Below are 13,483 nucleotides of genomic sequence, written 5' to 3' on the forward strand. Positions count from 1 at the left end.
TATTAATAGAATTCTTACATTCTACCAAAAAAAAAAAAGTTGTCCCTTGTTGTAGTCGGGTTCTAAACTTGTGGTTTGGGGTTAGGATTTATGTTTCTTGTTGATTATGCCCCTTAATCTTGATTCTAATGCTTATGCGTGGTATGTTAACACTTTTTTAAAATTTGAGCACTTTGATTATGTCTCATTCATATGTTAAATGACAGCTTTGGGATATTTCACACATGTATATCATATTTCACCCATTCACATGTTAAGTGATGTTTTTGTACAACCTAAGTACGTCATGTTTATAGTGATTGGTACTATTTATGCATAATGGAACTATGGGTACTTCTTATGCGAGTCACTTACATGTTTGTTAACGGTTTTGGTTGTTTGGCTCAAATGTGGCACGTATAGCTTGAGTGGCCTTTTACGACATGTTCTCTACATATATAAGTGTCATCATGCTTTGCATGCTAGCTTGACATTGTTTACACTACTTCTATGTTGTTCTGCCGGATTTGGTATGTTCATTCTTTTTCTACCCCTTTCGTGTCTTTCTGCCGAATTCGGGGTACTCGGCTTCCGTTCTATTGCATCGAGCTAGTCTTGTATGTGAAACGTTTATCGTATGCGAAGTTGGGAAATTGTCATCCAGAGAGTCTGGCCAGGTTTAGACTAGTACCGTATTATTATCGTCGTCCTACCAGAAGGATTGGGTTTAGAGGATGTGAAATGTTTATCGCATGTTGACTTGGGAAATGTTTATCCCAAGATTTTGGTGTAAGTCTTTTCTTAGTCGATGCTTTCAAATGTCATTTACCGTGCTAGTTATGTCTTGGATGGTTTGCTTTGGCTGGTAAAAGTCTTTTGGTCCTATTGAGCACTAGGGGTGAGATGCAAACCACCTAGTATCGATATGATTGGCAAAATTGATGTTCCTATTAGTACCTGTGGTGAGATGAAAGCCATAAGTATGTGTGTGACGTTAAAAACCACATCCCATACATTATATGTTAAAATGCTTTCTAAGGAAATGGCTACAGATTTCACTCAAATGTATTAAATTGTTAGCCTCTCGTTATCCATGTCACCTGAAGTTTGTATCGACTTTGTGTTGTGATATCATTTATGATGGTTTAATTGGATTATCTCATATGAATGTCTTGTATGCCATTGTCTACGGTTGACTTCACATGTATTGATTACTATTCTTATAGCATGGTGGTTAGGTCAATTGATTATGTTGTACATGCTTTAAAATGTTCTTGTTTATGTGTGTTTTGATGTAATATGGCTTGAAGAACCCTGAGTTACTCTCCACTGACTATGGCATTCATTTTTAATGAATGAACAGGTTCGAGTTGGTGCTTCTTCAGGGGTTTCGATGAGTGAGCTAGCGAGCGTTGTACTTACAACAATTGACCTTTACGTGGAAGTTTACAGTCGTGTTTAGTATTATATTTGTGTATTATCAAGGGATCGGGATCCCTTGAATTCATTTAACTTGTAACTTGTATTAAAAGATTTCTTAAACTTGAATTTTGGTGCATGTTTTAGTGACACTGTTGTTTTTATCATTAAAGTTTTTAAAATATCGCATTTTTCGCTGCAACATTTGTGTTTACTTTATTTTATAACCGTTAGGGTTCACAGGGACTGCGTGGAGGCGAAGTGGAGGGAAGTCGGTGAGGAGAAGGGTGATAGGTTCATGGTCTAGATTTGGGCGATTTGGGAGGGAAGGAAGAGGTGTGTGTTTGAGGGAGAGCATGTGTGTGTGTGGACATGATTAAGCGAGGGATATAGTAGGTGTGAATCGAACTAGAATGCGTGGAGAAGTAACAAGTTTGGGGAGTGGGGAGGGGGCCAGGAAGGGTGACAGCCACTACCAGTGGGAACTGTCAAAGTAAGTGTTAATGCATGGGTAAAGGAACGGGTGGTTGTAGGGATTGTGTGTAGGGACTAGAGAGGCGTGGTGCAATAGGGCGTGACTCGACAACAAAGAGAGGCGTGGGAGCCAAGAAAGAGGAAGCAGTAGCTGTTATTGAAGCGTTACGACCGTGAGGTGGGATATTGTCAGATGATTGTCAAAACTGATTCTCTGTAATTAATCGAGGCACTCAAGAACGAAACAAAGGGCCGAAGCGGTTTTAATTAGTCTTAGATATTCTTTTTTTTTTTTTTGAAATTTTTGATTTTGTTTGTAGTTTTTTTTATTAATAGGACTCTTAATATGGTGGCTTACACTTTAGCACATGGTACACCATATGTTCTTTGTAGACGAGTTTAGACTGATGCGTTACCCCTGCTGGCCGACGGCCACTAATGGCGTCGCTTATTATCAATGAATTAGTACATGTTAGGTTTCTTAAAAGAAAAAATAGAAAGGAAAGAAAAGAAAAATAGGAATCAAAGGATATTTTAGCTAAGACAGGGAAAACAAAAGAAACCATATTTTTAGTTTGAGTTCTTCTAACTTTGGCTAAAAAGCCAGAATATTCTCAAGACATGTCTTAAACTAACTGAAAAATACTGATGCTCCCTTACAATTCACAGCTGCAAGAAAGAAATGTACCAAGGAGAGTAAAAAATGCCTAATATAATGGGTTACTAATCAATAAAATCTCATTTAGAATCCCTTATCAAGACATTAGTCTCAAAAAATCATACCCACTTGACCCTCAAAATCAAGGGGGTTATCACCTAAAATACCCATATTTAGAAATGCAAAAATCAAATTATCAATGCGTTCTCACCATTTTTAAATTTATCTAATTTTTGAAAGAGAATACGTTGTTTGAAGATTAATACTAATTCAACAAATCACCTCTCTTTTATGCAATTATGTGGAATAGTTTTGGTGTCCTCTAACATGAATATGAAGATTTTCTAACAAAAAAAAACATGCAAACACATAATTTATCCACTTGGTCTCACTGATCTCAGAAAAACTCAATCGACATCAATATTTTTATATGGGTTTTTACAACGAATCTTTTTTCCAAAACATGGCGCAAAAGATAAAACATTAAACATAGTTATTCCATATTTAAGGTACCAAAACCGTCACAATCCCAAATTCTCCGAACTAGTAAAAAGAAGAAACAAATAATTATCCATGGATCTTTTATTTGTTTCATACATTTTGTGCAGATTAATGGTGACCAAGATAAACTGTGCGAGTTGGCTACACAAATTTTGAAACATATGCAAAAGTTGTAATATTGTCTCTTTTTTTTTTTTTTTCTTGGTGTGGTTACAAAGCTTGGGGTCAAGCATATATAATAACCGGGTCTTTTGATAAAAAGAAAAAGAAAAAAAAAGAGTGAATTGTTTAGAATATCTAAGAAAAATGGTGTTGTCTTTTTGTTGGAAGCCATTTTGGGAAAGTAGTTTAGTTGATGAGAAAAGAGACCCTAAAGGAAAAGTTAAAGGGTTAATGTGGTATAAGGATTTAGGAGAACATGTTAATGGAGAGTTTTCAATGGCAGTGATGCAAGCAAACGGAGTAATTGAAGATCAATGTCAACTCGAATCGGGGGCGTTTAGCTCCTTGAATCAAGGTCCTTTTGGGACCTTTGTTGGCGTATATGACGGACACGGAGGACCACAAGCAGCTTACTTTACCAATAATAACTTATTCCTCAATTTTAAAAGTATGCATCTTTTACCTTTGAACAATATTAATTCGTATTTATGTTTTTTTATATAATTTTGTGCTTATTTTTAAGAGGATTTGTTACGTACATGCACTAGGTTTTGTGGTTGTGATAAGACCATCTTGCCCAAAAGCTAAGTTATGCATTCTTGAACCTCAATCAAAAGTTTTATACCTTTGTTTGATGTACCTAACACATACATAAGCTTTTATGTTCAACTCCTTTTCTTTTCAATATGTTGGCATTTTCACCTCATTAATGACCTATTATTATGATAAATGTCTTCAACTAATGGGTAAATTGTATCATGTTCGACCCCGTAAAGATCATAAAACCTATTCGAGGAAATAGTGTTATCCATGTGTTAATTATAATGACATTTGGACCTTAGTTGCTTCTAGAGTACCTAACACAACCCTTACTGAATTCATTTTCTTTGTTTTCTTTTTGAAACATGCGGCCACTAAGAACAAATCTTACAATTGTGTACTCGTACACCATAATTTTTCCCCTTATATGTACCAAACTTAACTAAGGTGCTTGGCTACATTGTGTTTACAGGGTTTGTATGTGAACATCAGGAGGTATCAGAAGAAGTAGTAAAGAAGGCATTCTTGGAAACGGACGATGAATTCATATCGATAGTGAGAAAACAATGGAACCAAAAGCCACATATAGCTTCACAAGGTTCATGTTGCTTGGTTGGAATTATATGTAACGGACACTTGTTTGTCGCAAATGCGGGTGATTCTAGGGTGGTTCTTGGGAGAACCGAGAGGTACTCAAGAGGTTTAAGAGCTATGCAACTGTCAACTGATCATAATGCTAAAATGGAAACAGAAAGAGATGAACTTCATTCACTACACCCTCATGATCCTGACATAGTTGTTCAAAAGCACAAGGTTTGGCGCGTCAAAGGCATCATTCAGGTAATACTTTTCATCATGATTCTAAAATGTTCTCGAATCAATATGTTACATAGTATTAATAATAGAAGAAGTTCCATATCTTAGATCTTAAGGTCATTAAGGCATCTATCCTTATGTAAGAAAATAATATAAACTAAAAAGTTGATATATAATCAATTATTTATATCTTAAAATAAATTTCTTGACTGAGATATAACTCGATCAATGATAGTTGAACTTTTGTCATAAGGACTTCCATTTAATCGAGACTATCAGTTTTGAGATTAAATTAATAAAATAATTAATATGACTATTTATTTTGAGATAAAAATAAGTCTCATTTAACTTGTATGATGTTTCTCGTAATTTTATTACATAAGGCTTTATAGTAGACATGACAAATGAGGCCAATTTAAGTGTGTCTGGATTGGCTCTGTTTTGGTTAGAACATAACGGATTTCCTATATAACTTGTTTCGCGTCGTGTCTTATTATTTTAGCTCTTGGATCAATTTCGGATGTGTTTTTGTCATGCGAATTTAGGTTGTCGTTATCTTTGGTCGGATCACGTTGGGTCAGGTCATTTTGGATATCGGTCACTTCGGGTCTTGGCCATGTTCGTCAATGATTAAACGCTTTAATTTGTAATAATTTGACTAACAAAAAATATTTTGCAAAATTAATTATTTTTTATAGAGTATTCTAAACATTTGACATTTATTTTAATGTCTATATTAATTATGACTTACAAGTAGTCATTTTGAGACTTTGGATAGATAATTTCAGATAGGATCTATTAAGGGGTGCGTTATTTCATGTCAGTTCATTAAGGATCGACTCTACTTTTTGTTGAAAGTACGGGTCAGGTCTAGGTTAAGTTGGGTGAATTCGGGTATGTATCAAGTTGTTTCAATTCAAATACGTAGTTGGGTCATATTTGAGTTATGAACTTTTGGGTTATGTTTAGGTCTCGACTCAACTTTAGCAAGTTTATTTACGAGTAACTCATGCCCACCTCTCCCACGATTTCTAAAACTCATACATGCCCATGAGTCTATGACTTATGATATATGAGCTTTTAATATCATAAAACTTGCACTTAATCACTAGATACACGTGCAACCCTTTTCAAATTTTTAACGAATTCCAAAAACTTATAAAAAAAATATATTCGCTAATATTATCTTATTTATTTTTGGTAGTCGTGTACTTATATGTATTAACTCGGATATTTTCATCACCAATATTAAACTTGAGACGATAAAAATAAGATAGATGCAATATGAGTATAAATGTTTGGTAGCCAAAACAAAATAATTGCAACTAAATGAAGGTAACAAGATCAATAGGAGATTCATATTTAAAGAGCACAGAATTCAACAGAGAGCCATTGCCAGCAAAGTACAGAGTACCAGAACCATATATGAAGCCAATACTGAGGGCAGATCCGTCAATATCAGTGTTAAAATTGCAGCCTGAAGATCGTTTTCTCATCTTTGCTTCTGACGGTTTGTGGGAGCATCTAACCAACCAAGAGGCAGTCGATATTGTTGACAATAACCCACGTAATGTAAGATTCCCAACATGTTCATTCTTTGTCAGAACCGTGTGAATTATTATAATGATATAATATATGATTTTATAATATAATTCTACAAGTTAAACAAATACGAAATACAAAGTAGTATTTTGCAAAACTGCCGGTGGATCTAGGACTTAGTATTTGGGAAAATTAGGAATAATATTCTTGTTGAATTTTGGCGATCAGAATTGACATTAAAATAAAAAGCGGCAGTTAAATTTCGAGGATATAATCATTCACATCAAACTGGGATTGATATAGATCATTACACCATATGTGTCAAGTCAAATTTTGTGTCCAATTGGTTGTCTTCATTTCGTTCAGTTTTAGCGCAGATAATATCAGTCATTTTTTTAGGTTACTTCATGGCTTGAATTAGCATTTTCACGTTTGGGTTGTAAGTTTTTTTGTAAGAATATCTAAGTGATTATTTGGTAGACTTCATTTCTTTAATTAATCAGTGAATGTATTAGGCTGGACTGATTTAGATCATTATTAGCCTAAATCTTTTATTTGATTATTTATTTGTCATCTCATTAGTGACACCCAGGGTCAATGTAAGATAGTTCAGGTGGGGTCAAATTTAAAAAGGAAAAACAACGGAACAAAAATAGCTTTTATTTATAGAAAATGAGATGACAAGGCATCCTAGAATTGTCCTTAAATAATTGAGTAGACAATTACATAACATTTTCTTACATTGACGTGTATTTGTCAAATAGGGAATTGCAAAGAGGTTAATAAAAGCAGCACTTCATCAAGCAGCTAAGAAAAGAGAGATGAGATATTGTGACCTTAAAAAGATTGACGCGGGTGTTAGGAGACATTTTCACGACGACATTACAGTTATAGTGATCTTCCTTGATCAGATTCAAGTCAACAGGTCATCTTTCATAAACTCACCATTTTCAGTAAGAGGAGGAGGACAATTTGAAGGCTGATTAAAGTGGCTACCTTATGATCTAATCTCTTAGTGATAATTTACTACAAAATTCATATACTCTCCTGTTAGTAAATGTTTGGTCACTGTAGGTCAAATCCCAAGAAAAGATCTAGATAGGTATCAAAATTTGACGGATACATCATCAAGTTTTAGGGTCCACTTCAAAAAATAACGGCGGAAATCGGAAACATGAAAGGTATAACAACATACAAATCACATTGATTACTTACAAATAGAAGCTGTTTAAGTGAATGTTCGTCATAAATTTAAAATAGGTTGATGACCGTAAGGTGTTGTGAATTCACAGTGTGTGATATATGTTACTTTTCTAGATCACAAATTCTTAAAATTAGGTAATACATTTCGCCATTTATGTTGTTTTCCATAAGAGTAACATTAGAAAGGGTCCAAAATAACCGCAGCAAGGGAAGGTTGGGTTATAACTTACTCTCTCTATCTCAATCATTTGTTTACCTTTTATTTTCACTCAGAGAGATACTTTACTCAACGGTAAATAAATGATTCAGACTACAAGTTTTATGCTTATTAGAACCTCTTATAGGTTCCTTTTTTTTGGGCTTTCCATGCTTTCGAACTAGAGGAATTCCCATGCACGTACAAATGTGAACATTTTTTGAAATCGACCTGAATTTCACGTCAAGGATTGGACTTAAGAATTAGTAGTTGACTGAACTGCAAGACAAACTAGCATTTTACACCTTCTTTACCCGTCTACATGTAATTGTGAAAGGAAAGATTGACATTGCTATGTTTGTTAAGAGCATTGAAATTCACAACTTTTATGCAGTACAAACGTTAATTAGTAACAAATGTAAGTAAGGATCAATCTCATTACGAATATCTCCATCAAATTTTTGTGTATACAAATATCTCTAATATAACCAATTTGGGAGATTTGTTTGTGATTTGACACTAGATTTAACAAAAAAAAAACGTAAATAACTTGAAGTGAAAACAAATAAAGAAAGGGTATCGAAACTAACAACTTCCACTAAAGAATTACAGGTTGATGATTGACTCAATATTCTCTAATTACTCTTGAATACATACTAATAGGGGGAAAAAAACTAATTTGCGGCTCCAAAATTTGGCATATTTGAGGTATTTATGACGTAGTATCAACTGGGATAGAGCCAAATAGCAAAGATATTTGACTTTTTAAAAATGCCTCAAATAGATTTTATTAAAAAAAATACTTCAAATAAATGGTCCTATTGTAGGAGTTTCTTTCAAATAAAATGTCTCAAACCGACATTTTAGTTGTTAAAAAAACCTATTTAAGGCATTTTCTATAAATAAAAATATGACTCAAATAAGGTTTTATATGATTAAAATAACTTACAATCATCAACCAATGATCTAAATAAAACCTAAATTTAATTTTAAGTTTAATTAAGCAATTCAATATTCTAGAATGGTCTACGTTTTGAGAATGATTACCCACATACAGTATAAACCCAACATTGCCCAAATTTTAACAACGCTAGTTGTGTATCGCTAGACTCAATGTTCAGACATTTTCATGAGAAACAGTTTCTCGTAACTGACCGCAAGATCAAGCACCAGTAAACCATTTCGCTTCTTTTTTTGTGGTGCTTCATTACCATTAGACTGAAGGTTTTTATGCTCCACGGTAGATGAATGACGTATATAATCTTTCACAAACGAAGCTCATCTATTTTATTTTAAAGAGGTTATGTTTAAAAAGACGAATTGGTTCCAAAATAAGACCTACAAACTGTAATACTCCGTATTTTTAAGTCAAAGTAAAAATCAAACTTGGTCAAAGTCAAAGTCAATGTTGATCATTGTGAATTAGAAAATGAGAAATAGGTAAAATAGGTAATACAGTTATTTATAATGATTATGATCCTAAAATAAATATAAAAAAAAGGGGAAGGGGAGGAGTATTTGGTAACTACCTTATTATTAAATTATTATTCTAATTTCTTATTAATTTTATAATTTCCTAAAAGTTTACATTGTCATTATATATACCCAATATTTTCACCATGACTTTTATTATTCAATATAAACTTAAATAAAACCTAGAGAGAAAAGAGGAGAAAGGAAATTGGGCAATCAATTTGAGGATTTTGCGTCTACTTCCATTGAATTCAATATTTTATTATGTGAGGTCATCTTTAATCTTTCAAAGTTTTAATCTTTAATCCTTATAAGCATTGTTTAAGTTTTAATTCATCACCTAATCATGTCTAGATTAAATATAATCATCTATGGTAAAATTTGTGGCGAATTGATTAAAGAGTAAAGTTACAGCAATTCTGTAAATCTGTAAGTTGTTTTAAACGAATGATCAGACCCTTTTAAAATTGTTATCTTTTAAATTAGAAAGAATTTTGTGTCAATTGGACTTGTAGATTTTTCAGAATAAATTCGTTATGAACATGTCGACTAAGAATCCACGAATGCACTAGTAGTCTAAAGTGTATTTCGTAAACCTAATTTATTAATTGAAACATATTTGGGTCTTTTGTATACATTAACTTTGAAGAGTCTATCTGATGCTAGGAATTGGAATTTCTCAAAAATCATATATTAAACTTGTTTTATGAATCGATACTTTTTATGCGACGGAATTCGTCAGTATTTATAAATCTTTAAAGAAAACCTTAATAAGTATGGAATTTGAGGAAAGTCTATTTCACAAGAACTGTTGATATATGTATTAGGGTTCCCACCCCAGTAGTCTTGCATTGTTTAGATTTTTATTTAATTAATTATGAATTTTATAGTGGGACTGAACTTTGTTGTAAAACGGTATAATTAGAGATTTAGCTTTGAAGTTGTCAAAAAGATTAGGACTTGATGGGCATAGGATAAGTGCATGATTAGTTTGTTGGTTATGTAGTAATTGTACATAATTATGTTATGTAGGTCATGGATTTGTAAAGGGATCAATTTGATTGCTTGTGTGACTCGGAGATTTGCTATCAAGTAGGATAACTACTCAACTCATGTTATTATTGATGCTTTGTGCAAAATATAAAATATTGTGGAATTGGACGGATGATTGGATGTAGATTATTACTATTGTTGGATGCCTCAGCTTCATGTCTAAGATTATTGGTTATCGTTATTTATTATTCATTGGCATATTATTTGCATTGGTTACCTCTTACTCGTTCTGGAATGAATTGTTATAGCGGGAGGACATTTGCATTGGTTTCCATAGGCTGGTTCTACATGACTTGTTTCTGGGATGAGTAGATCTCAACTTAGGTTTGGATGATTGCATTATTTTGCTAGGGCTAGGGATTGGCGGGACGAACGGGTGTTTCGGGTGATGATCTCAGCTCCATTTTCATATCATATCATATCATATCATGCATTATCATATAATTCTTGTCATTTACTGTTTTTAGTTGTTCTCCTCAACCATTGGTTGACGGGTGCGTGTTGTCATATAAAATAAAATGATGCCTGCTATAATTGATGTCTTCCTGTGGTGAACCATTTAATATTTCCGGTTAAATGGGGAGCAGAATTAAATAACAGGTATTTGATTAGCTGAGCTGGAGCAATTGGGCGTAAGACATGAACAAGACTTAGAGTCTAGCATCACTTAGTTACACACGATAATTATATTATGTTTAGTTATTTTAATTTCCGCTACAAGTTTTGTAATCTATTTTTAATTCATTTAATCAGATCTATTGTAATAACATCGTTTAAAGTTAGAATTCAATAAAGTACTTTAGTTTGTTACCTTTGTTATTCACTGCCTCGGGAAACCGAGATGGTAACAGTCCTATTTTTTTAGAAATGTCTTGCTAAAGGCTCTTAAATAAAAAAACATAAGAAAACCTAAAAATAATACTCGTACTAACTTTCGGATAACAACTTTCTCTCTCTAAATTTTTTTTCTGTCAACTAACCTTTTTTTTCGTTTTTTCTTGATAAATCCATTTTTAACCCCTATTTTTTCTTCTGATTTCTCCTTTCATCGCGAAAACTCGAGCGCGATTAGCTCAATCGAAGGTAGTAATGGTTCCTACAATTGCTAAGGATCTTGATGAAGCTTTAATTGGTGAAAATGGTGAAGCAAATGTGGACAATTCTTAAACCCAGCCGCGAAAAACGGGGACAGTTAATGATCTTATAATTTCGGCCATTGCTGTAGCTGGTAAAACTCTTTCTTCTTCTCCTAGAGGGAGTTTGACTACTAATTGCCAGAAAAAAACTTCTGCTGTTGGTAATTGTGTTTCCTCAATTGTTCGTTGTTCTTCCCCTGTTATTCATGAAGTGTCAGCCGTTTTTCCTCCAGTTGTGCCCAATTCTGATGCAAATTTGGTTGAATTGGTTGATAATACTGTGCATAATACTGATACTATACGTGATTCTGTTGATATCACCATTGTTTGTGAACCTGTTAATAACACTGTGAAAAATACTCAAATCCCTCATGTGAAGAAAAAATGCTCTACTGTTGTTGGTAACCAGAAACAATTAGGAATGAATCTGTTCCTATGTGAGGAAAGTGTAAATGCTGACACTATTGATTTATAGGAAGCAGATTTTGCTCAGGAATTGAAGTTTTGGGAACATACCCTAATGGGAAATGTTGTGGGAGCACGGCCAAATCTAACAATAATTCAGGATTTTGTTTCTAAAAATTGGGGAAAAATAGCATCACCAGTAGTTCAATACTTTCAAAAAGGTTGGTTTTCTTTTAGATTTGAGACTCAAGAGGCCATGGATGATGTTCTAAGGAAGGGTCCATGGATGGTTGGGGCAAACTCCTTAGTCCTTAAACATTGGTCTCCTTCTTCCTCTTATGAGATGGACAGAGTTGCTAAGGTTACTGTCTGGGTTCTTCTTCGTGGATTAGATCCATACCTATGGTCTGATAGGGTTCTAAGCAAGATAGCTAGCAGGCTTGGCCATCCATTATTTGCTGATCCTGCCACTACTTCTAAATCAAAACTATCGTTTGCTAGGGTTTTGATAAAAATGGATGTCTCCAAAACTCTATCTGATCATGTGGTTATCAACATCCCGGGTCTAGGTTCTGTCTCTCAGAAGATAGTTTATGAATGGTATCCCTATTTTTATCATGGGTGTGGTAAGTTGGGGCACAAAATTGATTTCTGCAAATGGCAGAAAGGCAAGGAAAACACTCCTACTGCTGAGGTTGTTTCTGTTCAGGAGACATCTCAGGTTTCTGCATCCATTATTGCCTCTGTTGAAACAGATCATCCAGAGCTAGGTTGTACCTTAGAGCCAATTTCAATAGTTTCTCCATCAACAGTGAGGAATGTAGACTCAGTAAGCCAAGGACCAGGTCAGAGATCCTCACCTACTGATAGAGATCTATTAGAACTGGCTTCTGTAAAGCACTCAGCATGCTCTCAGGATCAGGATTTGATTCCTGTTCCAGATTCTCGGGAACTTTCTCAAGAAGAGCTCCTTATTCCTGTTACTTCGAATCAGTTTGCTCTATTGGCTCCCGCACATGACATTCAGGATAATATTACTACTAAACATGTTGTTGGCAGACTAGAACAAGGTGCTTGTTCAGAGGTCTCTCAGTTAGAAGGGGATGTTGTCCTAGGGAATGTAGGCTCAGGATGCACTCAGCTAGGCCAGATATCCCTAGAATCAGCTTCTTCTTTAACTATGGATTTCACTGAGCATCACTCAGTATGTTCTCAGGGTATTTTAGTGGCTCATCAGGCAACAGTTCCCCCTGATATTGATAAAACATGAAGGTTTCCTCCTGGAATGTCAGAGGATTCAATAATCCTATAAAGCAAAAAGAGGTTTTTGTTTTATTTGGAGTAATAAAGTCGACATTATTGCTATTCTAGAAACTAGGGTGAAGCAGTCCAAAGCCTCAAAAATACTTTCTCTCATTGGATTGGTGTTTGCAACTATGATAAGCATGATAATGGTAGAATTTCGGTTTTGTTTAACCCTAAAACTGTTGCTTTTAATAATATTGACATGGAAAAGTAGATCATTACTTGCAAGGTTCATCATTTTGAAACCAATAAGGATTTTTTCTCAGTCTAGTCAATGGAAGTAATAATGCTACAAGGAGGGAAACCCTTTGGAAAAACTTATCTGCTGCAGCTACTGTTGACCCTTGGCTGGTCTTGGGAGACTTTAACATTGTTAGGTGTCCTCAGAAAAAGCTAAGTTCAAATCCCCCAGTTTTACAGGATATGATGGCTTTTAATTCTTGTTTGGTTGTCTGTCATTTGGATAATATTAGTAGTACTGTGTGTGATCTCACCTGGACGAATAAGCAAGAGTCTTCCACCAGAGTTTGGTCCAAGCTTGACAGGGTTTTAGTAATCATGCTTGGTCAACTGCTTTCCCTACCTCTTATGCCACTTTCCCTACAACTGGTATTTCTGACC

General features: G+C 34.3%; 2 protein-coding genes across 2 annotated transcripts; both read left to right on the forward strand.

The window, feature by feature from the left end:
- The first annotated feature begins 2,733 nt into the window (after nucleotides 1-2,733).
- LOC141646126 (putative protein phosphatase 2C 38) lies at nucleotides 2,734-7,610 on the forward strand. The gene is made up of 4 exons (XM_074454165.1): nucleotides 2,734-3,641; nucleotides 4,206-4,573; nucleotides 5,885-6,121; nucleotides 6,856-7,610. Exons 1-4 carry the CDS (start codon nucleotides 3,338-3,340, stop codon nucleotides 7,072-7,074), a joined length of 1,128 nt encoding a protein of 375 aa, XP_074310266.1. The 5' UTR covers nucleotides 2,734-3,337; the 3' UTR covers nucleotides 7,075-7,610.
- Nucleotides 7,611-11,672: 4,062 nt separating this feature from the next.
- LOC141649175 (uncharacterized) lies at nucleotides 11,673-12,827 on the forward strand. The gene has a single exon (XM_074457871.1). The coding sequence runs from the start codon at nucleotides 11,673-11,675 to the stop codon at nucleotides 12,825-12,827; it is 1,155 nt and encodes a 384-aa protein (XP_074313972.1).
- Nucleotides 12,828-13,483: the final 656 nt, after the last annotated feature.

The sequence above is a fragment of the Silene latifolia genome, chromosome 3 (genome assembly GCF_048544455.1).
Source record: "Silene latifolia isolate original U9 population chromosome 3, ASM4854445v1, whole genome shotgun sequence".
NCBI classification, from domain to species: Eukaryota; Viridiplantae; Streptophyta; class Magnoliopsida; order Caryophyllales; family Caryophyllaceae; genus Silene; species Silene latifolia.